At 39.4% G+C, this 27,744-nt stretch overlaps 1 protein-coding gene across 8 annotated transcripts; it reads right to left on the bottom strand.

Moving 5' to 3' along the window:
• Nucleotides 1–7,525: 7,525 nt before the first annotated feature.
• On the bottom strand, nucleotides 7,526–26,989 carry sh3glb2b (SH3-domain GRB2-like endophilin B2b). Of its 8 annotated transcripts, XR_003295043.2 has the most exons (12): nucleotides 26,788–26,989; nucleotides 24,223–24,364; nucleotides 23,739–23,750; nucleotides 22,541–22,669; nucleotides 20,950–21,083; nucleotides 20,607–20,699; nucleotides 19,809–19,871; nucleotides 15,906–15,995; nucleotides 15,312–15,412; nucleotides 8,931–9,171; nucleotides 7,879–8,038; nucleotides 7,526–7,840 (listed from the first exon to the last, which is right to left on the bottom strand). XR_003295043.2 is itself a non-coding variant. In XM_026297211.2 (11 exons), the coding sequence occupies exons 1-11, from the start codon at nucleotides 26,974–26,976 to the stop codon at nucleotides 7,931–7,933; spliced, it is 1,302 nt and encodes a 433-aa protein (XP_026152996.1). In that variant the 5' UTR covers nucleotides 26,977–26,988; the 3' UTR covers nucleotides 7,526–7,930. The 8 variants fall into 8 exon arrangements, 7 of the variants coding, with proteins under 7 accessions (XP_026152996.1, XP_026152998.1, XP_026153002.1 ...); XM_026297211.2 differs by having other exon boundaries at nucleotides 7,526–8,038; nucleotides 26,788–26,988; XM_026297213.2 differs by lacking the exon at nucleotides 19,809–19,871 and adding an exon at nucleotides 16,109–16,132 and having other exon boundaries at nucleotides 7,526–8,038; nucleotides 26,788–26,988.
• Nucleotides 26,990–27,744: the final 755 nt, after the last annotated feature.

The following is a 27,744-nucleotide window of genomic DNA, read 5'->3' as shown; positions in this document are numbered from 1 at the left end:
CTAGAACTGCATTCTTTCACCTGCGCAACATTTCCAAAATTAGGAACATCCTGTCTCAAAATGATGCAGAAAAACTAGTCCATGCGTTTGTTTCCTCAAGGCTAGATTACTGTAACTCATTACTATCTGGATGTCCTAATATCTTAATAAAAAGCCTCCAATTAATCCAGAATGCCGCAGCCAGAGTCCTGACAGGAACTAGCAAGAGAGATCATATTTCTCCTATATTGGCTTCTCTTCATTGGCTCCCTGTAAAATATAGAATAGAATTTAAAATCCTTCTTCTCACATACAAATCCCTTCATAATCAAGCTCCTTCATACCTTAAAGACCTCATAGTACCATATTATCCCAATAGACCACTTCGCTCTCAGAGTGCAGGCCTACTTGTGGTTCCCAGAGTTCTCAAAAGCAGAATGGGAGGCAGAGCCTTTAGCTATCAAGCTCCTCTCCTGTGGAACCAGCTCTCAGCCTGGGTTCAGGAGGCAGACACTCTCTGTACTTTTAAGGCTAGACTTAAAACCTTCCTCTTTGACAAAGCATATAGTTAGGGCTGGCTTCAGGCAACCCTGAACCATCCCTTAGTTAGTTATGCTGCTATAGGCCTAGACTGCCCGAGGACCATCGGTGCACTGAGCTCCCCTACCCTACCCCCCCCCTCTCTCCCACCTCATGTATATTCCACCATTGAATGTTACTAACCTTGTGCTCTCTCTCTCCCCTAGTTTGTGCTCTCTCCCTCCCTCTCTCTCTCTCTCTCTCTGTACCTTCTGCAGGTGTCCCTGGTCCTGGAGCTGTTTATCGCTGATGTGCAGTTACTGGCCCCACCAACTTGCAGTGTCTATTTATTGTTTATTGTTGCTGTTCTTTTCTCTCTGCTCTATCCACTCACCCCAACCGGTCGAGGCAGATGGCCGCCCAAACTGAGCCCGGTTCTGCTGGAGGTTTTTTTCTTCCGTTAAAGGGAGTTTTTTCCTCTCCACTGTCGCCAAGTGCTTGCTCATAAGGGAATTGTTGGGTTTTTAGTTTTAGTTTTTGTAAAGTGCCTTGAGATGATTTGTATTGTGATTTGGCACTATACAAATAAAACTGAATTGAATTGAATTGAAGGAGCTAGGGGACAACTGCCAATTGGTCACTGCATAATTCCAATTGAAAAATAAAAGGACAGCATCAGATAGAAAGAGGGTTGTGATGGGCCCAGTATCGTGAATTACCCGGCCCAATGTGGGTCTGGGTGGCTATTAATCTCTCATGGCTTTCTTTCTCTCTGAATGATGAGTTCAGACCTCAGTGAACTTTACAATAGAAAGATTTAGTGAAAGAGGAAAAGCCACTAAAGTTAGATTGTGTGATCCTGTATCCTACTTTTTGTTCTACTATTCAACTGGAATTCTAATCTTACACTGTTACGGTGTGCAGGTGTGATGGTGAAAGAGAAGGCATAGGATCCAAATGCAGGACAAACATTTATTGACGCCTGGATTTCCCAAGCTCAGGCACAAACAAATTCCCTGTCCAGGAGCTAAATGCCGCTTTGGTGAGGGGGGCAGGCAAAAATACAAAATAGCATCCGCATACATCAGGTAATACTCCAACGAAGAACAAAGAAACACAGGGGGTATAAATACATTCAGAACAGAGACTAATGACACACAGGTGAAACTAATGAACTAATGAGACACAAAGCTACCTATAACTAACCTAAGGAACGCAGGAAACCAGAAACCCAAATAAAGGTCCAACCGGAACTCAGAAAAAAACCACATCATGACATACAATAATAAATTAGGCCTTATTTTCATGATGGTATCCTGGTCTTGTACATATGCATTCTTATTATATAATATATATAATCTCCTTCCCTATGTAAAAAGTTCATTATGACACGTGTATAAAAATACGTGTGTCTATAGCAGTTGTTACGTTTACCTCAAATGCTCTGAAACTGTTGTTGATACAATATTGTAAGTTTTTAGTAAGCCACCAATATTAACTTATTTACCATGCTGAGTAATTTAGGAGTAGGAGTGATTTTGCATTGCACTGAACAGTGTTAGAATCTGTTAAAGTACATACATATAAGTAACAAAATTTTAAATATTATTTCATACTTTACACATATATATTGTTCTTGGTTTTGTGAAGTTCTGTGAAGAACTCGTTGAAAAAGGCATGTTCAAAGAAATTAGGTTGTTTTTTCATTACATGCTCAAAGAGGAATGCAAACACCTATCCTGACTGTAGCTTTCATAATTCATGCTTAATAATTGTTCTACCAGTACAAATAATTAACAAGCATGCATCTGTTACGGTTATTCGGTGTTCGTCATTCATTATAACCTCTGCATAATGTGAAATCTCAAGCATATTTCCATCTATTTCTTCAGCAATTGCTGTGTGATTCTTTCCCTTTTACAGCTTTTACAGTATTATGGAACATTAACCTATCATGGTTTTAAAGCAATCGAAAGTTATCTAATACTGTTCCCAACCCCAGTTACTGTAGACTGTTTCATAATAAAAGAGAACCAAATGGAGTGAACAAAGAAAATGCATAACGAACAATATATGTTCTATGAGGTGAGAAAGTGCAGTGGTTTAATAATAACTACATAACTAATCTTGTAGGAGGACTTTAGCTTCCATGAGATTCTGAAAGCAGTGAACAGCTGTCGGTGACAGACTGCCTCACCCCAAGTGTGTGATGGATTTTTCCTTCCTGGTGCTGTCAGACTGTTCTGTCAGACCCCCAGCTGACCTCACATAGACTGCAATAATGTAAAAAACTGTGCTGGTCCATATTAAGAAAACTTAAAACTCAAAACTAATACAGTAAAACTCAATTACTTTTTATTAATTGCCCGACAGAAGATAAAAAAGTGACTTTTGGTGAAAGCCTGTGGAAATTCAAAAACCAGACAACCATATTTCTGTAATTCACATGCATGTTTATTGCACACCAGACCAGTAGTCTGGACAATTTGAAAAGACCCCTCGCCCCTGCAACCCCCCTCCAACTACCAAAAAAACCAATAAAAATCAAATGATATAAAAACAACAGAAAACACAGCTTTTAAAAACAAGCCACAATTACAAATTCAGAATTTATTCAACATACACACACATACAGGCAGTGGGGTGGGTTGATTATTTTCTACACTTTGTATGCTATGATTGATGTGTTAAATCTACTGACTTGGTTTTAACATGTAGCCTGTTTATGCAGGAAAAAGTGTGACAACATAATCATAACTCAAGGTTCACACACAATACATGCCTTTTCTGCACTGAGTGGATGGAGTTTGTTGTCATTTTTGAAAACTTCTGATTTTGTTTTTTGTAAAGTGCCTTGACATAATTGTATTGTGATTTGGCATTATATAAATAAAACTGAATTGAACTGATTAAAACTGAGGTGCATGGAAAAGACTAGGTATGATCACTTGTCAAACTAGTAATAATTAGTAATAATACTAATCGTGCAAAATCCATTAGGAGAGAGGTAGACCAGAGCCAGCTCCAAGTGCATGGGACATGTCCACGTGGGCAGGATTTGAAACAATGGGAAACTGAGGGAATGGTGGAATATTCTGCCAAACTATTTAGACACTGCCAAACTGTTAGGTTTAGTTAGTTTAGTTTATTAGTTTAGTTGTTTAAGGGTGCCTTAACCAATAATCAGGTGTCCATTTGAACACTGAATGAGATATAATCATCCCTAGAGTTGTTATCATTTAAAGTAGCAATGTTTTGACTATCAAACCACTTGAGAGCCTTGTCTGTTAAGAGAAGGGGAAGGATGCTAAGAAAACAGAAACTGTACTAAAAAAGGCTGTAACTATAACAAACACAATTCAATTGGATGAATTTAGATGGGTGAAACGTTTTGAATATACTTTTGAAAGGATTAGATCAGAATGAACAGGAGCACGCAAAATCTGAAAAATTTAACTGAGTCCTGTTAATGGAGTGAAATCTGTGGTTGAGTACTAATTTTAACCATTGTCCTCCTCCTGGTCTAACACAGATGAGGGAGGTCCATATTGTGGTTCCACAGTAGCTAAGAACTGCCCTCTTCTGAGATACCATGTTAACTTTAAAGATTATCCTTGGAAGAACTTCCATTTCGGTTTCCCACCTCCAAGCTTGACATGTTCAAAGCTGCCCATTAGCAGCTGGTTCCGGCCTGCAGACATACATATTACAGTTTTAGCTGATAAAGCTAGAAATATAAAATTAGTCCTGACAGTGGTGCTAGAGGAAAGCATAAATACATTCAGCAAATTTAATGTCATTTGGACAGATTTATGTATTCCCTGTGAATCCCATGATATGTATCCTGATGGTGGCAATAGAGGCAAGGTAACTGGGTCACAGAACCATTCTATGACTGTCTGGGAATGGAAATATCTGTAAATATATCATGAGCTGTGATCTCAGCTACACTAAATTACTGCACACTCTAGTTCTATTATTAGCATAAGGGAATGTGAAGTCACACTGGGATTCCCCTGTCAAAGCATTACACACAACTATGACTCATACATATTGCACTATCACTGGTGAGGTATACCATTCAGATAAGCACATTTGTAGTTAGTTACACACAAACATTTAGAGTCATACAACATTCTACTTTCTGAGAAGAGAATTAATAATTTGTCTCTGGTGAATGTCAGATGTTCTGTATTACATCAGCTCAAATCTGAGTTCAACAAACTGTCACTATCATTTTAGATTTACCTTATTTATTGCTTTGCTGTGTATTGATTATGGGTCACAATAAAGTCAGATTATCAAAGTTTGTTTGCCTCAATTGTGTTAAGTCCCATTACTTTTGTCCAGGGCAGTTTTCTTTGTCAATGCATCAAAACACTTCTGTTCTCTTAAAGGTGCTGTGTGTAAAATATGAAAGATCTAGCAGCATCTAGTGGTAATATGGTCCTACTCTCCATTTCCTGGTGTGAGGGAGGGCACGGGGCCCATCACCGTCAACATAAAACACAAGCCTCTATGAAAGGGGACCTGCTCCCTATCTAGGTTTAAAAGGCTCATTTTAAGATGAACAAAAATACAAATGTGGGTATTTTCCAGCAACATATTTATGAATACTATATTTCATTTCTGCTGAGGCTGGGGACACACTAGGCAATTAAAAAATGTTAACTAGCTTTATATACATGGGAGACCACAGACATATTAAGTTTCAACCAATTTTTAATATTATAATTCTTCGAACGTACACACAAGAGATTTCAATAAGAATGGGAGACCAGATACCTGCCCTTTGTAGTAATGATTTCACGTTGACGATTTCACAGAAACTTGCAGGATCAAACATGGTTTTGTGATGCAAGCCTTTTCATCGCCAGCCCTAGTGTGATAATGTTATGTCTTGCAGAATTCATTGAAAAGACGTTGGCATAATTCATGTCCTCATTATCAACGCTCCTTTTGGCACTGGTTTTATTTTCCGGGCTGCTCACACATTGGGAGTTGTGTGTATATTGTGTATATTCTGTTGGAGCCTTCCTAACCAGGAATGTTAAATATCAAACATGCAGAAATCTGGAGCAATAAAATAATCATACTGACACCACACACTGGCGGATTGTTTAGAAAAATAATCGGTCATGAAAAGCCTAGAATTGGGCCATCAGGCAAATCGGGCAGAAAATCATCTAGTCTGTGCCCAACCTAGAAGAGCACCGTAAATATTACACACTGAACCTTTAAATATGGAATAGTGAATCGCAGATGTTACTTACTTTCACCAGTTTCACGTAATTTCTGAGAAAGTCAAGGTTTTCTTTTTAAGTCAAAGTCTTACTTTAAGTCATGTCTATACTATAAATTAGAAACATTTACCACAATAAAATGTTGGATGGTAAAACCTGGTAAAAAACCTGTTGCCCCATCTGAAGAAAGTTAGACAAAGCATGACATGGCAAAGTTTTGTGAAGCTGTGGGATTGTATGGCTGATGCAGTGCACATAGTACTGTTGAACAAAGTTTCTAGCAGTTGTATGTCAGCTCTCTAAACTCTCTAAGCTGACATACAACTAGATATCCTGGGACTTCTGCTAACTTCATGCTGCTAACCAACCTACACCACCCACATTACTATGGGCCTTCACTGTCGGCAAAAACAAAGTTGCTGATTGGTCTTTAGCCTCTGTAATCTGGTTTTAGTAATGTTGCAGCAGTCCTTCAGTCATGAATTATTCTATAATCGTTCTTCTAAACTATTTTGACACTTCACGTGATGACTTGAGTTTTAGTACAACTGTTTATTGTATTGAAAGTACATTTCTGTTTCTCCATACACTTTCCAGGAATTCTGCTATTCCAGTCAACTGACCAGTGAGTCATGATGACTATGCAAGATTGTTTTTTCTTCCGGCTGCTTCTGATTAGGGCTTACCACAGCAGATCAGCTGATCCACATGACTTATTTGACCAGACGCAACCAACTCCTGTGAGCAATTTAGAGTCACCAATCAACCTGACATACATGTTTTTGGACTGTGGGAGGAAACCAGAGTACCTGGAGAAAACCCACACAAGCACAGGGAGAACATGCAGACTCCACACAGAAAGGCCCCTGATGGGTTTCAAACCAGGAACCAGGGAACAGTGCTAAACACTAAGCCACCATGGTGCCCATGACTATGCGAGATCACATCTCAAAAATGAAGACGTTGTAGTTTCACATCTAACAGACAGGCAATAGCAAAATCATGTGGCCAATCAAGGTCTGGATTCAAAAACTGAAAGGAAAATTTTTTTCTGATCATTGAGCTGTATGAAGTTTACAGTAAAAGAACAAGGGTGGAAACAAGAAACATAGAGAATTTACCTATTGTATTTTAGTTTAAAGCCCATCTCAGCATGTTATAGGTACGCTAGCATAATACTGTAATTGTACTATGGAGATTTAGGAAGAGATAATGAAACAAACTATTTTCACAATTTAAAACTGCAGAAAGCAGAGGAAGCAGACATTTACAGTATCAGTTCTAGCTCTGCATAAAAGACAGCTTTGCTTTATTAATGAGAAAAAAAAACTTGTTAGCATACAGAGAAACTACAGCTCCCAGTTACATTAAAATAACTTGGTTTCTTCCATATCTCCCTATTCTTTTATTCCTCTATGTACTGAAATTACAAGTCTGAAGTAACTGCAACTATGGCATCTGTCAATGCACTCGCCTCATTCTTCAAGCTGGTGACACTTAGCTACAGTGGTCTTGGGCTTATCGGAAGTGGTTATTGTTAAAGCCCATTAGAACAGAACTATTACTATATTATATTTGACTGAAAGAACATCCCTTTCTACACACTGATTTAGCTGAGCGCAATTTGTGTGGTAATTAATTTTATTATTTTGCATAATTTAAAGCAGAACCTGTTGCTCCAGTTTCACTGCTGACTTGTTCACAACTTGAAATGTTCAAATGTTCGGATTTTGCTGTGTTTCTAGCAAAATTCAAGATAAAAAAAATCAATGTGGAAAATAATATGAGTCATAATAAATCAGAATCTTTTAATGGATTATTTGTCTTAAATGCAGCATAAAAGCTTTGTGCCAAACACACGGGGAGTATAGCTTTAACTGTGGCCTCAACACACTCTGGGTACACATTACTGGAATAAGATTCCTAATGATTTAAATGGGCACATAAAATTATTCAATATCTGCTGGAATTTCTTTCCATTAGTGATCTTTCCCAACAAGCAGGTTTGCATGAGTGGTAGTCTTCAAACAAAATAAAATAAGTGTACTGAATGCAGACATGATACCAGGGGTATTTGCAAGAGTATGTAAATGTGAGTGAGTGTGAGTGTGAGAGTGTGTGTGTGTGTGTGTGTGTGTGTGTGTGTGTGTGTGTGTGTGTGTGTGTGTGTGTAGATCCTGTTTGGGCCATTAGCTCAGCAGTTCAAGGTATGTGACAGGAACTTTGCCCTTTTCATTTCCCCGTTCTCCAATCAACCAATCAGGGTCCATTCCTGGTACTGTGTAGACAGTAATGAGCTAGAGAAAAAAAAAAAGAAAGAAAAATATCCAATACATTTTTTCAAAAGGAAAGGAAACAGATTAACAGTACAACTCCTGCACTTTCTGCTAAGTGATAATACTGATACTTTTTTGCTATGTGAACCTTTTTTTACATTATTTATCTACTATGTCACTTTAATATTGCTTCATTTTTAACATTTGTATATTGTTACATTTATATATTCTATATTTTTAATTTTTTACATTTGTATTTTATAACTATTTTCTAAATTTGTATATGATAATTCTACTTTTTCATTTATTCCTACGTAAAAGCAAAAAATGTCTCTCATACAGTTGTTTGAATCTTGTTAACATCATTGCTAACGTTTATTTCATCTCACTCTTCTGACTCTTAATACTGTAGTGTATTTTAATTTTTTTTTTTATCATTTCCTCCAGTTAGTATTTACACAATGATTTTAAAGACCAGGCCAAAAAGCAGAGGCATTAGGAAATATAGTGGGCAGAGTTACAAGAATAAGCTCCAAGAGTTAGTATTCCTGCTGGCAGTCTGACAACAGCAGCCTTCACTGCTACGGGCCTTATGTTGTGAAGAAAATCAGCATTCATATTTTTACATTTAATGTGCAGCTGATTAGTGCTGGTGTGATATCAGGAAAGGCCCAGTGCCCTGTTAGAAAAGTGATGAATGAATGAATAAATGAATGGATGGATGGATGGATGGGCTGGCTGATGTATTCACATGACAATGAGACAGCCGAAAAAAAAAAAAAAAGATGCAGAAATGTTTGTGTGCATAGACTCAAATCCTTACACTGCTTCCTGACAGAAGGTAAAAGGTCAGACATTGTTCATTGTGTAATGGAGAGGTTACTGTGGGTTGAGTTAGAATATTTTACTGTACCTCATCTGCCAAGAGGGAAAGCTCACTGGAATCGTGGGCGTCATAGTCATACAGGACCTTGGCCTTTCTGGTGCCTGTGACGGGGAGCTGTGTCTGCTGGATAGCCAGTGCACTGGGATTTTGGCTGGACAAAGAGGAGACTGCCTCCCCAGAAGATGTCTGTCCCGACAGAAAAGCAGAGGAGACGGGCTTGGGGCAGACAGCCGTGGTGGAGTTGGAGCCACCCACAGCATTAGCACATCTGAAGATTGGAAGACACAGTCATGAGACGCCAAAGTCAATTTCCAGCTTGTTTATGTGAAACTGTGACAGTCATCCTGCTAAAAGACGAGAGAAATCCCATCCATGCGAGTTAGGGTTGATTCACACATATGACATCTGTCCAAACCAGTCTTTCAAATGCTCTAATCAACGAAATGTGTAAACCAAGCAAAGGGGATTTTACCTGTGAGAAGTTATCTTACTTATTGAGCAATATGGGAAAATAGCATAAAAGTGCTTTGAGTGCACAAAAGCACTCTACAAGTAAAAGACCAGTTACCAAGACAGTTCTTGCTTTTAACAGATTTTATTGCCATCTTTTTTTCAAATAGGAACATAGGATGGCAGCATGGCCTCTCCGGGACCAGCAAGCAAGTTGAAAACAAACCTTCTCCCCGTCATCACAGTCACAAACACACGATCACTGAAGAATATTCTGGACTACATCTGATTATGGAGAACTACAAAGTGGGAATGCAGAGGCTGATGAATCTTCATTTTCACTAAACCATGGCTCAGCAACAGCATTCCATATGCCACAATTCAGCTAGACCAGCTAGCCTCATTCCAAACTGAAAAAGATGAAAATCTGAACAGCAAAGCTCACAGTGGCAGCCTTTGTATTTTCTTTAACACCAGATTGTGCCAGAACTCTGTAGTCTCCAGTCATTCCTCTCTGCTGATGGAATTTGCAATGCACGTCCTGCCTGGCACCAACACCAAGGCAGCGCTTCACAAACTGTATGAAACCAACAGAAGTACAGAACTCACACCTGGATGGACTTTTTATTTTTGCAGATTTCAACCATGTGAATCTCAAGGCATTGAGCCCTAAAATCCATCCAATGGGGACTTTGCAACAAGAGGGGAAAACACAAAGAATCTTGTGTACACAAACATTCCCAGCACATATGGGGCAACCTGGACAGTTGAACTTTGGCACTGAAAGGTAACACTTGGCACTGAAAACTGTGAGAGACATTTTCCTACAAATACAACATGCCTCTGTTGTCTTAGGTTTTGTTTTCTTGACATACACACTGTCTGCTTACCTTGTGTGGACCCCACAAAGACCCTTAATGATTATATATTAACATTGTGGTGTGGAGCCTTTAAGAATGCTAAAACTAAGGGGGGAAGATGCAGTAAGCAGAAAGATGAATAGTCTGAAGGACTGTGTTGTGGAAATATTGAGAAACTTCAATATTCTCTGGGGGAATCTGAAATGAACAAAGAATCAAATGTCCTTTATGTATTATATTGTCTTTAAAGCTAAAGCACTCTCCAGGAGCATTATCAGGATGGATACAGCTAGTCTTTGTCCCTGAGAGAGAACAGACTGAGCCCTGAGTCGAGTTCATCTACACAGACATGCAAAACAAGAACAAATGCCACAACAATAATTTGTGCTAAGGACATCTTTATACTTTTTAAATAGATTTTCCACTACAGAGAAAATGTGTACCCCCAAGTGACCTAATCCACCTTACTTTAATGTGAGTTGAAAACACTGTTGAATAGGGCCTGTTATCGCTTCTCTCTCTCTCTCTAAGGTCAGTCTGTTCAAACCTTCGCTCTCTGATAAGACACTTAGTATCGAAACCCAGATGTCTTGCAGTCTTGTGGGAAACTGCCTCCTCTTTCTTTCATCACGACTTTGTTTGTATCATAGTATTAAAATGATGTGCTGCCCGGCTAACAGCCAGTGACTCTCATGCTGTACTGAGATGCTGTGTGGCTGTTACTCCTTGCAAGTAAAACTTTTATATAATCTTACCAAAGTTTGTCCTCTGAGTCTACTTGTTAAAGAATTTACCTAACAACTTGCTAATTAGATTTCTGACCAGTATGTATTCACCTCACATCATTTGGAAACTGCTTTCTGCCTCTTGCATTTTTGCCACTACTGCCAGATTTTAAATCACAAAAACCAGTTCTACTTGTCATTGTGTACCGTCCACCTGTCCCTTACTCAAGAGTTTTTAACTGAATTCCCTGACTTCCTGTCTGATTTAGTGCTTAGATCAGATAAAGTCATTATAGTGGGAGATTTTAACATTCATGTAGATGTTGAAAATAACAGCCTCAGCATTGCATTTAATTCTATATTAGATTCAATTGGTTCCACTCAAAATGTTAATAAACCCACCCACTGTTTCAATCACTGTTTCCCCCCAAATCCTGTTTTGTCAGATCATTCTTTAATAACTTTTGAATTTAAAATGATGGATCATGCAGCGTCTGGAAGAAAATTCCACTACAGCAGATGTTTATCCGACAACGCTGTTAATAAATTTAAGAAAATGATTCCATCTTTATTTACATCTATGCCAAGTATAAACATAGTGGAGGGCAGCTGCCTCAATCCTACTCCCTACCAAATTGATCATGTTGTTGACAGCGCTGTAACCTCACTGCGTGAAATGCTTGATTCTGTAGCCCCTCTGAAAAAGAAGTTAGTGAATCAGAGAAGACTAGCCCCATGGTATAATTTACATATTCGTACCTTAAAGCAGGCATCACGAAGGCTGGAAAGGAAGTGGCGCTCCACAAACTTAGAGGAAATTTTTCTAGCCTGGAAAACCAGTCTACTAACATATAAAAAAGCTCTCCGTAAAGCCAGAACTGCATACTATTCATCACTAATAGAGGAAAATAAGAACAATCCCAGGTTTCTTTTCAGCACTGTAGCCAGGCTGACAAAAAGTCACAGCTCTGTTGAGCCTAGTGTTCCCTTAGCTCTCAGCAGTGATGAATTTATGAGTTTCTTTACAAATAAAATCACAACTATTAGAGATAAAATTCAGCAGATGCTTCCTATACCTGCAATAAATGAATCTTCTACTACAGTAGCTCTTGAACTTTGGCACTGAAAGGTAACACTTGGCACTGAAAACTGTGATGTATAGTGGAGGAACTCAGTTATGTTTAGACTGCTTCTCTCCTATAGATCTCTCTGAATTTACATCAGTAGTTGCTTCATCTAAACCATCAACATGTCCCCATCCCAAAAGACCCCATCCTGACTAGACTGCTTAAAGGCACCCTGCCATTAATGAACTCATCTGTATTAAACATGGTAAATTTATCTCTAGTATCAGGCTACGTACCACAGGCCTTTAAGACTGCAGTAATCAAACCTTTACTCAAAAAGCCTAGTCTTGATCCAGGTGTCTTGGCTAATTATAGACCAATCTATCCAACCTGCCATTTATTTCTAAAATCCTAGAAAAAGCTGTTGCTAAGCAGCTATCAGACCACTTACACAGGAATGAACTATTTGAAGATTTTCAATCAGGATTTAGAGCACATCATAGTACAGAAACAGCACTGTTAAAAGTCAGTGCAATTTCCAGATGCCTAAAGGTGCCATGTTCATCTGTTCAAACAATTATCTGCAAGTATAAATGGGAATGTCCAGCTATCATACCACTCTGGAAGGAGACGGGTTCTGTGTCCTAGAGATGAACGTATTTTGGTCCGAAACGTGCGAATTAACACCAGAACCACAGCTAAAGACCTTGTGAAGATGATGGCTGGAGCTGGTAAGAGTGTGTCATTATCCACAGTCAAACAAGTCCTGTACTGACATGGGCTAAAAGGCCCCTCAGCCAGGAAGAAGCCATTACTCCAAAAGCAACATAAAAAAAGCCATATTACAGTTTGTAAACGCACACCAGGACAAAGACCCTAATTTTTGGAGACATGTCCTATGGTCTGATGAAACTAAAGTGGAACTGTTTGGCCATAATGACCATCGTTACATTTGGAAGAAAAAGGGGGGAGCTTGTAAACCTGAGAACATCATCCCAACTGTGAAGTATGGGGGTGGGAGCATAATGTTGTGGGGCTGTTTTGCTGCAGGAGGAATTGGTGCACTTCATAAAATAGATGGCATCATGAAGAAAGAACATTATGTGGAAATATTGAAGCAACATCTCAAGCCATCAGCCAGCAAGTTGAAGCTTGGGTGCAAATGGGTCTTCCAAATGGACAATGACCCTAAACATACTGCCAAAATAGTCAAAAAGTGGCTTAAGGGCAACAAAGTCAATGTTTTGGAGTGGCCATCACAAAGCTCTGATCTCAATCCCATAGAAAATTTGTGGGCAAATTTGAAAGGGCAAGACGGCCTACAAACCTGACTCAGCTAAACCAGTTCTGTCAGGAGGAATGGGCCAGAATTCCAGCAAACTATTGTGAGAAGCTAGTGGAAGGATACCCACAATGCTTGACCAATGCTTGTCATACAGTTTAAAGGCAATGCTACCAAATACTAAGGAAATGTATGTAAACTTCTGACTTTCATTATTGCAGCATTTAGCGAATAGAAATAATTTTGGTAATCCTAACTGACCTAAAACAGGAGAAGTTTCATCTGATTTAACTTCAGACAGTGGGAAAAATGTTTATCTGTCTTTTTACACAGTGTATGTAAACTTCTGGTTTCAACTGTATTTGTGGCTTGGGAGCTCCAGCTAAATTCATGCTGGCTACAGACATGCTAGGCAATGAGTGGCAAGCCATTTTAACATGGAAAAGAACCACACTACTGTCTGTAATCAGATATCCATAATGGCATCATTTGTATTTTCACTACACAGAATGGTAAAGATACAATAATCCACAATAATTTACTCTTATTATTAGAAAGTGTTTTATAGTAGTCAGAGTAGACAATGAGACATGACAGTGCTGTTTGTTCTTTAATATGCAAATTATATACAGAAGATATAGTAACCTCGTTCCTTAGCCCCACCCCTCAGAGCCCCTTAACTCCAGGCCAAAAACAGTACAAAAGTACTACAAAGTACAAAAGTACAAAATTGAAAAAAAAAAAAAAAAAAAAACTTTGTCATTGGAATTCAGAAAATTGAAACTAAAAAAAAAAAAAACCAACAAAAATTGAGAAGTAAATTTTTTCTGTATTAATACTTATTCCAGTGCAAGTATTTTATTTCTGTGATGGACTGGTGACCTGTCCAGGGTGTACCCATGCTGGGATACCCATGCTGGGATAGCCTCCAGCTGATCCCTGTGACACTGGTTTGGAATAAGTGGGTATAGATGATGATAGATGATGGATGGGTGCTGCTGTTTAAAAACAGTAATGCTTTCTTTATTTTTCAGTTACCATGTGTTATTTTTGGGTGCCAAAGTTTAACTGTCACTTTTCTGGGTGTCTGTCCATAGGGCGGCGCCTCACACCCACCTGGGACACTGAGATTACGTCTCCGTCATGCTCATTCCAGTATACAGGCTGTTTGTCAGACACTCTGAACTGGTTCTGGAGCAACTGAGAACCTTGCCAGCAGGAGCCAGGTAGATGTTGCGGCACTCATCAATGCATGTGCTGTCACTGAATTAACAACTTCCTTGAGCAATCGAAATTGGGTATATGAACAAATTGGGACCAGTGTGATGTAACACTCATGTTCAAGTTCACTATAATGAACTGTGAGGACATTACCAGACCCTGCTGTTTAAAAACAAAAATGCACATGTATAATTCATCCTGAATGGGAGACGACGTCATTGAGAAACAGGGTATGTGTCTTATCATTGGCAGGCAACAAGGCAGCATGTGGATTATCTCATAATACGCTGGTGTTTGTGCAGGCACTGATTGGTGCAAACATAATACACTATTTTAGCTATGTGAACTGGAATTCAGTTTATTACAAGCTGAGCTTGTCCAGAGCCTTTAGTTCAAGCTCCTCAAGCTCCTTAAGCTCCTCTCCTGGAACCAGCTCTCAGCCTGGGTTCAGGAGGCAGACACTCTCTGTACTTTTAAGGCTAGACTTAAAACCTTCCTCTTTGACAAAGCATATAGTTAGGGCTGGCTTCAGGCAACCCTGAACCATCCCTTAGTTATGTTGCTATAGGCCTAGACTGCCCGAGGACCATCGGTGCACTGAACTCCCCTTAGTTTTAGTTTTTGTAAAGTGCCTTGAGATGATTTGTATTGTGATTTGGCGCTATACAAACAAAATTGAATTGAATTGAATTGAATGTGGAAAATGCAACTTTTACAATGTTATTTAAAACAAATACTAATATTCCATAGTCCCATTACCTATTAATTTAATCTCCATCTGTCACACAGCAGTGAATCCTTACCTGCTGAGCTCCCTCTGAAGGTCCTGCATATAGTGATGACACTGGGCATAGTAAGTTGCCTGAGCCTCTGCAAAATCTTGCAAACACCGCAGGTGGTTGAGCTGGAGGAAGAAAAGAAAAGATGAACTCAGTATGAGTACTTGGAATTAAGCTCCATTTTGTTCCCAATGTAGCACATTATTTAATTAAATAAAGAGTTACTGAAGGAGGGACAAAGCTGTTTAAAATGCAGATACAACTGCACAGTATTCAAAATACTCTGCCCATGGCATTTCAGTTTGCAGGCAGAGCTGCCTCCATCATCCCCATCTCCTCTTTATGTGCTAAGCCTTTTGAGTTCATGATTCAACCTAAAAGTTCATTATGATACGAGTCTCTGACTGAGCTTGGTTAAGGTCAGGGATAGATCTCACAAGCAGGAGAAAGGCACAGGATGTTATTCTTTGAATATAATTGAAGAATTAAAACAGGAAGACCTCTCGCCATATTTTCCATCATCAGCAACATCATTACTTTGGACAGGATGCTGTGTAGACTAGAAGGGTTTCATTTTTGTTTGCCTACAGAGTCATGAGACCTGCATCGTGGACTCACATGTGTGCTGCTGATGCCTTCCAGCAATAGTCTGGTGACCTCAGCTTGCCGGTCAAACTCTGTCTGAGCAACACGAAGTTCATGCTCCGCCTGCAAGTAGAAATGAAAAGATGGGAGGGACATACTGAAATTGCTGTAATTGCATGATGCTTTGTTACAGCCATTTAAACACACAGAGCCTCTCCACTGCAGAAAGTACTTACTTTATCCACTTCCTCACTCAGCAGCTGACGGAAGCAGCATGAGAATGGAAAAAAGCAGTCATGAAGCTTTCTCAAACATCAAAGTGCAAACAACCCTATTCTATGTCTGTGCTTCAGTTTAGCCAATCTTAAACTAAATGCAGGGAAATGTTGCATTTCTCTCAGCCCAGAAACTGGGTTTAGTTTTGTCTGTTTGTGTTACACCTGGCATCGAATGGTGCCCATAGCTCAATAATTAACATTAGTTCATTATCATATTGAGGGTAGGTTATGCAATATGAGAAGCCTGTATTTTAACATATCAGAATATTTCTGATTCCAGTGAAATGATGCCTCCGCGTTTAAAAATCCACAATTAATTTGAATTCTATTTGAGTTATGAAGCTCACAGCACACACTTAGTGTAGCCCACAATCTGCCTGCATTCAAATTTGTATTTAAGCAACCAAGACATCTTTGACAGCTGCATAGCTCCATTAACATTTAACCTGTAGACCAGATCTTCTTTCCTTTGGTTTTCTGTAATAGTTTGTATACTGTCTTGCTGGACAATATGATACGGTCCAGTAATGGAATATTGGATGCCGGTATACCAGACTTTTAAACCTGTTTGCCAAAAGCACCAGTACTAATATACATAGCACTTTCATTTGACTGGTGTGTTTTTAATGCTAGACAGATATTGATTGCCTTTTTAAAAAATTTGAAAGTAAAATAAAGCTGTATAATTCCAACTATAGCCACTCTGAAAAAGAAGCTCTTTTCACTATTGCCTCTGAATTTAAATACCAGATATGGATTAAATAAGATTAAAAATAAACAGATCAATAGATTTTACATTTTAGGAAAAAAATGCAAGTTAGGAGGTCCCTAAAAACGTTTCCTGACTGATTTTCTATACCTATACTTACTTTTCATATCTCAAACAGCAGGGCTACACAGATTTGTTTTGTTGTACTTGTAAGCACTGTGATGTCATGGTGAACCCTCAAGTTGACTACTACATAACTGCAGTGACAAGAGTCACGTAGGTTAGAACAAGACATTTAGCTGCTGTTAAGTTCAAGAGAAGATGTGAAACGAGTGATGATGTAAATTAAACAAATACTCAAGTATTACAGGTCACGAGGATAACTGCTCCATTTATGTAATACTGCTTCTCCGCAGCAGCAGTACACATTCACAGCTGTAGCTTCTCTGTCCTTATCATTTTGAATTGATACAGTTAGGTCAGGAATACACTGAAGTATGTAAACCATGCTTCAATCAGGCCCACAGTGTTTAAGATTTTAGCCTATGTTGGTAAATCTTCCAATCTTCTCTTTTTGTTAAATTGTTACTGTGATTTTTACAAACACTACTTCACTCAGTGAATCAACTAATGACAGACTCTGACACTTCGAATTTACTATCAGTAATTTACTGGCATGTTTGTGTCCAACATCTGTTATTCCTGGACACACCCCTGAAATGAAATTGACCTTTGCTCTAGATTCTGCAGATGCTGAAGATGAAAAGTTTGATAAACTCTGTTGATTTGCTGTATAGTGCCCCTCTGTGTTAAATGTGTGTTACTGTCAGAAAACATCTTTCCCATTGTTGAAACTAAATAGTGAATAACATTTCATTTTTGCAGCTGGAAATAGTTTGTTTCTTTGACTATGTGTTTATACCAAGCCACATAAAAATCAATTAAATTAAACAATCACTGTAGTCAAATTTACCCGTATGATAAAGGCCTTTCTCTATCCACTCACTCAAGGCAGGTGGCCGCCCAAACTGAGCTTGGTTCTGCTGGAGGTGTTTTCTTCTGTTAAAGACCTATGCTGCTCATAAGGGATTTGTTGGGTTTTTTGATTTTTTGTAAAGTGCCTTGAGATGATTGTAATGTGATTTGGCGCTATACAAATAAAACTGAATTGAATTGAATTTCCTTCCTGCAGTAGAAAAACTGTCACTAATAGCAACATCAAAACTGAGTTTGTCCCAAGAACTTCTATTGTTCCCCAACAGAAAGCATAAGGGGTGAATAAAAAAGCCTTTACCTCAAAGCACTAAATCACTGCAGACTGAAATTTACATTTCTACCACCACAAATAACATGGCACAAAATGACAAGGTGTCTAGTCTGGTCTCACTTGACTGCTGCTGACAGATATTTATGTGTACAACCTTCCTGTTCTCTGATACACTGGGATCTGTCGCCACATCCCACCTTTCCCAGTCAGTCTGCAGCGGTTTCAGGTACAGAGCCAACACAAAAAAATAATGGGACAAGATACGTAATGTTATTTCACAGCAGCACTCACCCTGTGTAATCTTATGAATGCAGCACTAAACCAGTACACATTATGTCACTCAAAGTGCCTGCTTCAGTTCACTTTCATTATACAGAAAGACATTAAGTAATTACTAACAAATTGCAGTGGCTACTTTTAGCAACTGTGTACTAACTAATGCAGCCGCACCCATCCCATACCTGGACATATGACATTTATCAGTAACAGTGGAGGAGAGTGACTAACTGTTCATTTAAGCCTACACGATGACTGATTCTGTCCTGACTGAGCCACTTCTCATTTTGACGCAGCAGTCATGTCCAACTCAGTACACAGTTGTGTTTCAAACTTCAGCAAGTTCTGGTTCAGCTAGACGTGGTTCACTTTCACTTTTACTTACACTGAGCCCAGCACAGAATTCAGAGGTCAGACATTATGTGACAGAGCAACAAACCTTTTGTGTCTTCAGCTGTGCAACAAAACTAAGGGACATGTTATCTAACTCGTACAGCTTTATCTGTGGTTCATTTAAAATGTATCAGTACTGATCACAGTTAATTTGTCAAATAAAAAGCAAAAGCCAAAACATTCAGCAAATTCAAGCAACCATAACAAAAACTGAACATGCTGGAACATGTCATGTTGTTTCATATTCCTATTGCAAACATCATGCTACAGTGCAGTTAGCACAGTTAGTCTGACAATCCAAGATTTAAATGCTCAGTTTAAAACGTGCATCTTTGCTGCAGCTGATGCTGTTTAGTTATGCTACAGGTAGGCAACAGTGCTGCTGAAGTGTTGTTGTAAATGCAGGTTTGCATCATGCCGATGTTAATCAATTTGCATTTTCCCAAATAAATAACTCACGTAAGTAAAGTCCTGAGTAATGTTTTGGCCCCAAACCTCTCATAGGCATCTGACTGAGTTATAGGCCATGAAAGTGATTTACATTATTTTTATACTCCTGAATCCATTCAGTTACTCCATGAGCCTTGCACTGAGGCTACTACATTCACCGTTCATCCACTTATTTATTAAAGTTTCAACTATATCACTTCCGTAAGATACATTTGTATACATTCATGAAAGTTCTGACGTCTTATTTTGAAAAGGTGTGAATTATTTCTCATTGTTTTTGATAATATTCACATTATTTATGACACATTTATGCTACCTTGGCCAATTATGTACATTTTCAAGAATTGTACAATCCTGTCTGCAAGTAGTACAGACCGCTAACAATAAGCTTTTTATACACACACTCTGTTCAGCTTGACCTTCCATATTGTACTTCATTGCCTCATCAGTACATGAAACATCACACCCCCACCAATGTTGTATGCCTAATGCCTATTAGCAGCCTAGTAACTGCTCCCTGACAAGGCCTTGCATGTGTAGCCCTTAGTTTTTGGGACTCTTACCGCAGATGCACTGGCAGAAAGAACATAATTTCGAGGCCTTGTCTCCTGAAAATCAGGTGCAGCCTACAAACAAGAGCAGGGAGGAGGAAACACATGTTGGCACAGTCATGCAGTTATTAAGCAGGAGAAACGTTAGCCAAAAGCATACAAGCATAAAGGAAACCAAATTGTGTCCTCTGACATGGCACTAAGGTGTGAGGTTTAAGGTGCTCGTGTCACAGCACAAGGCATTAAGAAGCTAGTATGTGGTCATGATAATAAGACAGCCAACAGAGCATCTGAAAGGCTTTTAGATCATCTTATGGTGAAGTCTGGTCAATGCAGCCATGCCATCTAAAGAAACAGCACACTTAATGCAGAAGAGTAAATGGACATCAAGAAACAGAATGAACATATAGTATATGTTAGTTGAATGTTATTGTTATTGCTACTTCAGCTACACATGATATTGCTATGCTTGCCGGTGTAGACCTTTTTCTGTTCTATGATCTAATAACAATAGCTTGGAAGCACTGGGCTCTGATCTGAGGTGCTTTTAACTGGCAGTTTCTGAGGAGGTAGACCACCAAAGATAATACTGCTGTGTAACTGCTGGATTTGGAAATAAGCATCTTTTTCTAAACATGTTTCTAGCAACATTCATAAGGTAAGAAAATGCAAGTCTTGTGTCCCACCTATCAGCACAGTTAAGCTGCTGTGGATCTCATGGTTACTATGGGGAAGAAAAAAAAAAAAAAAAAAAAAAAAAATCATCAGCCACGTCAACAACGCCAAATATGATGACAAAATGAAACTTACGGCTGCTTTGGCTTCTGCTTGCTTGGCTTTTTTCAGACGTGCTTTGCAGATGTCAAGATCCAGTCGTCGATTCTCCAGAAGTCGTCTTTCTTTCTGCAGAGGACAAGAGGGGATCCAGTCAAAAACGTGGTGCTGCAGGAAACAAACCTTGCTACACTACCTTTCTATTCATTTAACAGCACTAAGAGTAACTAGCTCTGTCTCACAAGACATTCCACAATGGCACAAAATCAGATTTGCCGAGGTGTCTGTGAAAATGAATGGTAATATACTTCTCTTCACCTTAGTTAATATGGACAACACCAAAGAGTTTTAGTAGGGTAGAGTCAATCATCAGACTTACTGATATAGTCCTGCAATCTCCTTCCAGGAAGTTGCGTAGAGGTGTGAGAAAGGTGGAAGCTGAGGTTTGGAGAAACTCACGCTCAGCTCCTCCCAGTCTCTTCTGGTACTCTCCTACTATGATCAGGGTGCTGCCTATAACAGGTGTAACACACATGAAAAAGTGTATTATGCTACAGAAAATCCAGTAACTCTTCCAAGATTTGGCAGAATACCAAAACCTATTTACACACCTATGGCTTGTGGTTATGCAGAGAACTACAGCCTGACTCTGAAAAGTGCACCCATTAGATTCCTCTCCTGACTGATGATATTTATATTGTACAAATTGATGTTTTGGCATAAAGGTCAGGTGAGACACTGAGGTAGATGAATAATATCAAAATGTCTGTCTTCAGGAATTTTCTTTTTGTAACATGTGATGAGTAACCAAATAAAGAGGAGACTCATTCTCTAACACTGGTTACTGCTAATGTTACACACAGCTCAAACTGCTCCCAGATTAAAATCATAGGTAACATCACGATGATGCTACCAAAACAAACACATTAGCTTTATATACTAACACATCTAGGAGGAAGAACACCACATCTGAATCTGATTTAAATGCCTTGGCTGCTTAACCCTGTTTTTTTTTTTTTTTTGCTCTTTCTGTGTCCCACTCTCTCTGTGCAGCATGCAGCTTCTTCATTTTGAGAGGCACTTTTAGCTGTCGAGAGCTCTTCCATGGCTGGCTCTTCAAAATGACTGCTTCTTTTTGAAACCCTGACTAGGTGGCAGGGCTAATTTGTGGCCCATACTTTGACAACACAGGGCAGAGGGACAGAAGGACTGGAGAGAGCAAAGAGTCACATAAGGAAATAATATTGCTGTGAGACAGCTATACTGTATCATTTTGCTTCATTTTTCAATGTGTGAAATCACAGTTAATGCACCTTTAAGGTCTAAAGTAGGAAGTGTGGCATGACAGCCAGAGCTGTAGAAATGATTTTCATGAAATCCTGTTTAGGTTTCTTGAGTACAACCCCAAACAAAAGTAACCAGCTAAGTTGTCGTGTTACTTCGTACATGTACTAAAACTTCACGTGTTGCTTATAATTTTATTCGTTAGAATCCATAGAACATAGTGCATCCATGTTTTAGTCCAAAGGACGTATTATCCCTGAGTAAATCCATAAAACCATCGTTCTCCTAATGAAACGTTTTAATCCGGTTCGTTTTACGGTTGATTTTGCCGAGAGAAAGATTGACATAGCAAGCTTCTGTGAATCACATGAGGCCTCAATCAAATATGCTTGTTACGTTTTACAGCGTAACTAAACATAAAACCAATAGGAATCACCACTGGGTCCAAATCCCAAGGGGGCTAGGACAACTTCTAATGGAAGTAGAACCAGCCAGTCACATTGTTTGTCAATGATGACTGACGCATCTTGTATCCAATGAAAAGCCCTTTCCAGCATTGCATCACACTGTAGGTTCGACAAAGAGTAAGGGAAGATTTAAACGGCCCCCACCACTACACTAAGTTTCCTTGACAACGGTGGGCACACAGCAGCCTCATTGACTGAAGCTATATCAGTTCTACTGACCATATGGTGTCCCTGCACCTAAGTCACTGGCAGCTTCCAGCATGTACTGGCCCAGTAGCTCGGCATTGGTTGTCCTGGAGGGAAGCTTCTTGTCCAGCTTGTCATAGATGAACTCCTCTATTCGAGCACCTGGTTAAGAGGTGATAGAAGGAGCAGAGTGAAACCGAATACAGGTGTCAAAAGCCCGATTCAGAGCTCTAAGAACATCAATCACAATATTTAATATAAATTGGCAAGTGTGAGAACTTTTTATGAGAACACCCAAAGCGTAAATTACTAATTACTTTTGGAAAAAAAAAGCTGTTGGTAGGCTCTTGACAAATTTCACTTATTGTATGTTTACATATCTGTTAACAACAGAACACACTGCAGACATGACTGCCTTGTACAACTGCCTTTGTGTCTGTGACTTACAGTAATCACTGCCTGTGTTAGTGCATTAGCTGCAAACAAATTCCTGTAGTATGGTGAGGATGAAATCCTGATCAAACAGATCACTGCACAGCTAACATGCTGAACGTTGTGTGTAAACAAGAGAAAGTGGAACAATAAATGATTTCAATGCTTCATTAAAGAGTTAAGATTTATGGTAAATAGGGTCATTTTTTGTATTTTTGTTTGGCTGGAGTTAGATATGAAGATTAAAACCTCTCTCACATCTTTCTATTAAATATGAAGCTATCATTAATAGCTGGTTAGCTTATCATTAATAGCTGGTTAGCTTAGCTTTGACCAGAAACAAAGGGGCACAGTGATCTTGGTTCTGCCCAACAGTAAAAAAATCCAGCTCCAGAACAACCGTTTCTCACTTTAGTCTGTGCAAAACACAACTGAAAAGCTGACTTCCTGGAATGTACAGGCTTTTTAGTTAAATCAGTTCCTGTACCCTGTGCCCAGGACATGTGGCTGCATGGCTGGCCTTCTTGTTTGGCATGCCATCTATTTTAAACACCAGATTTATTTTAACATTTCCATTCTCCCTGAAGACAGTATTGGTTATACCCAGTCAAACAAGTGCTGGCAGGTGTCTTCCTGCGTAACAGGTCCCTAATAATTCAACACCTGTCTGCATCTACACCGTCTGTCCATACACTGAAGTGGAACCATAATGTAAGACTGTATATGCTAAACAGTGGGTCACATATAATGCTGTAAGACTGAGTTTCACGGCACGCTGGTAAATAAGACCAAGACTTACCAGTGTGGTCAACTGGAGCATGGGGGGGGTTTAAAAATACACAAAGTTAGACATTACAGCCCAAATCCTTTATGAACGTTAACAAGAAATTTCAGAATAACAGAAGTTTTTGATTCTTGCTTAATGAGAAAAAATCCTGTTTCAAAATGTAATGTGGAACAAATGTCAAATGCCATCTTATTACCAGTCACAAAAGAAGCTGAAAAATGTTTTAGATAAATTGTATGTCAAAATGGGATGTAGTTTAAAAGTTCAGTGTTAGAAAATATATATTTAAATATTTATATATTTAAATACTTCTACAATCCCTTTAAATTATATTAGTTTTTCACATTTTAAAAATATTTTTCTCATTTATTCCATTATACCCTTATCTCATCAGAAAGCCATAACTGTTATTTGTTGTTTCTGACTATCATTGGAGGAGGTACATCTTCTGGTCTTAAGGTCACATTTCTCATTTTACAGATTGAGCAGGGCTTACTTGGGTTGGGCTGTAGGAGCACCTCTGTTTGCTTTAAAATCTTCTCAGTCCAGTTCTTGGTGCTGTCAGCTCGAGTTATCAGGTTCTCTAAGTGAGGATCCAGTTCTGTCTTCTCAGCCTGGCCCAGCTTCTCCTCTGTAAACTACAAGCACACTGTATGAACATAACTTTCATGGACAACACATATGTGAATTGGCTTTTAGGTGCTACATTAATACACCAGAACAATAATTAAAGATTATAGTTTACCAATATTGATAATGCATTGATGATGGATGTATAACCATCCATTTGTTAAATTTTAATATAATGGAGATTTTTAAAAATATCCACTATATTGGTCAATTTTCCTTTTTTTACAGCAACACATGAGAGAAGCAAACCAGTCATCCCATATTTTGGGGTACATTTGACACCATCAAAAAAGTACAGAAATATTGTGCTTTCTCAGCAAAACAATCAGTGGTCCTAGTTCATACATTCCTTCAGTGGAATATTTCTGCTCTTTGCCAAGCTTAAGGATGAACAAGTTTCTTGCTAAGAGAAAGGATGTTTTATGTCAACTATGTTATGGGCAAATTACATTATGGACTTTGACTAAGTCCTACTCCTCACATAAGATAAAATGTTAAGGTTTCCATGTGTCTATTAAAAATTATTTTTTTAATTTCTTTTTTTTTTTAGAACATATCACATGTTCAGTACTGTCACTCTATAGGTCTATGTCCAACTTGTAGAACTTAAGCACAGAGCGTTTTCTGTATGGCAGACAATTTAACAATGTAACTGTTCATATCACCTCAAATGTACTTTTTGTATTTCTGCATCGTAATTACTTATCAGTATCTGTATTAAACCAATACGGGCTCATATAGTGGCCCTGTCAATTTCCTGGTGCAGTGTCTACAGATTAAAGCATCTCCATACATTGGGTTTGGAGAGAAAGCTTAGCTTTCTTACACAAAGTGTATATTAATGAATGTATGAATTCAACTAGTGGCCATCTGTGTTTTTCTGTGACATTTTTCAATTAAATTAATGTTCTTTTTTTTAAATTATTCAGCTAATTGTTTTTAATCTTATATTCTGTTCAAAATGTCTTATAAAATATAAAATGACCTAGAATAATGACGTTTGCTGTCCCTTTCATAGAAAAAATAGAGATGCTGTAAATAAGTGTAAATGTAATTAACTGGTAAATGCACAAACATCTTCTCTTTACTGTTAAATGTAATGACATGATGGTAATGGCAATGCAACAAGCATGTTTATAAAAATAAGAAATAAAAAGTTCAAATTCATCTGAAAAATCTATCCATTAAAACAAGTCCATTTGATGTGGGTTAGGTAGAAAACCATACATATCTTAACACGTACCACTAATATCCACACTATCAGGGAAAACAAAGGCTTTCAGGCACATCCTACATAATAGGGGGGACCACTGAATCAACACCCAGAAACAGCTCTTCCTTCATCCATACAGCAACTTTAAAATGGCCTTCAGTTACGTACAGAAATAAAAGAGTGAGTTACCCTGCGCACAGCATGAGGCATCCATCCAGCCGAGGAACAGAACTTACAGTCATGAGTTCTGGCACAGTGAGAAATCTTAAAGCATGGATCTGATGCTGCCAACACAGACTGAAGCCTGAATATACACAATATCAGTAACCTACTAACGGTACAATACAGCACACACTCACTAGAGTTTTGTTGTGCAGAGCTGTCATTCCCTATATCCCCCCTGCCCCCTCTTTAGCTGGCGGTTTGCTGTCTTTCCCATAATGCCTCTGGACAAGCACTAGAAAAATGACATTACTGCATTTTGTGGAGTCATTCAGTGAAAAGGGCAGATGTGCGTACAGATTCAGCTACAGCAGCTAAAACAACTGCTACATGTGAGAGATAAGTGTAAGAGCTGAAAGACTTTCCTGAGTGTGACACTGAGTAGGCTGCATTTACTGACGTGTACTGTGGCATTAGTGTGGCCGTGATGCTGTGAGTGTCACATCGCCTGCAATGACCCTGCAGGAGAACTTTTTGACGCCCTGTCCGGGGCTGAGGGGAGACGCTAAGTCCAAAACCAGAACAAAAAACTCCAGTCTATACAGGAAGTGCTTTCAGTGCGTTAGGGTTCTGCCCAAACGACTGCTGTGGTTCCGCTCTCAGTGTACTGTTGGGAACAGGCCACTAAAAGACCCCTTGGAGTCAAAGGTCATCCAGTGAGCAGAATAATCTCAAGTAATAAATGAATGATACGTTTATGCACTGAAGCAGCTGCTGGTCCGGACGGGGGGAGCAGGGCTCGCAGGTCACGTGTGAGACACTCGATCACAGCCATAAATAATGGATCGAGCCGTGACAAACCTTATCGGATTACAGGCCGCGCTTATCGAAATGCGCGGCACCATTTTTACCGGAGCAATAGTGACTTAAACACCGATGTTTTGTCGACGCCGCAGAAACATCGCGGCCTGCAGCTCCTTCTTCATCCATGTAGGCTGCAGATGACGCGTAACGGTAACCAGCCCACGCGTCACTGCGTTACAGCGAGAGACGTACCTGCACTGCCCGGGTGAAGAAGACCCCAGCATCAGAAGCCAGTTTTTTGACGTTGAAATCCATGATGCCGTGCAGAGCCGAGCATGCAGGCAAGGCTGCTGTGTTTCCCTGCAGAGGGATCCTCCGGACCAGCTGAGATGATGTAGCAGCAGACGACACGCAGCGCTGAATCCGATCGGGACGAAACATCGGAAATCTGCTCTCCGCCCTGCGTTTAAAGAGCCCGCAGCACCGTGGCTGCAAGTCACGACTGGTCTGTCACCCTGCACATGTACTTTCATGTCATAGCTCGGTAAACAGCCGAGCAGCGTTTGGAAGAAAATTCCACTACAGCAGATGTTTATCCGACAACACTGTTAATAAATTTAAGAAAATGATTCCATCTTTATTTACATCTATGCCAAGTATAAACATAGTGGAGGGCAGCTGCTTCAATCCCACTCCCTACCAAATTGATCATGTTGTTGACAGTGCTGTAACCTCACTGCGTGAAACGCTTGATTCTCTTCTTGGAGGGAAGAGTAGTGTCTCAGATGAGTTCTGCATGTTTTTCTCTCTCATCATCCCTTTGTTGTGGTTTGATCAGCCCAGAATCTGGTTTTCTTTCGCCTTGCTCAAATATACAGAGAAATGACTTTCTCTGTATATTTGTATATTTACATCTTAGCCTCAGCTCTCTCTCTCCCCTAGTTTGTGCTCTCTCCCTCCCTCTCTCTCTCTCTCTCTCTGTACCTTCTGCAGGTGTCCCTGGTCCTGGAGCTGTTTATCGCTGATGTGCAGTTACTGGCCCCACCAACTTGCAGTGTCTATTTGTTGTTTATTTTTGCTGTTCTTTTCTCTCTGCTCTATCCACTCACCCCAACCGGTCGAGGCAGATGGCCGCCCAAACTGAGCCCGGTTCTGCTGGAGGTTTTTTTCTTCCGTTAAAGGGAGTTTTTTCCTCTCCACTGTCGCCAA

This window comes from Mastacembelus armatus, chromosome 12 (genome assembly GCF_900324485.2).
Source record: "Mastacembelus armatus chromosome 12, fMasArm1.2, whole genome shotgun sequence".
NCBI lineage: Eukaryota > Metazoa > Chordata > Actinopteri > Synbranchiformes > Mastacembelidae > Mastacembelus > Mastacembelus armatus.
This window is presented reverse-complemented; position numbering and strand designations above follow the sequence as displayed.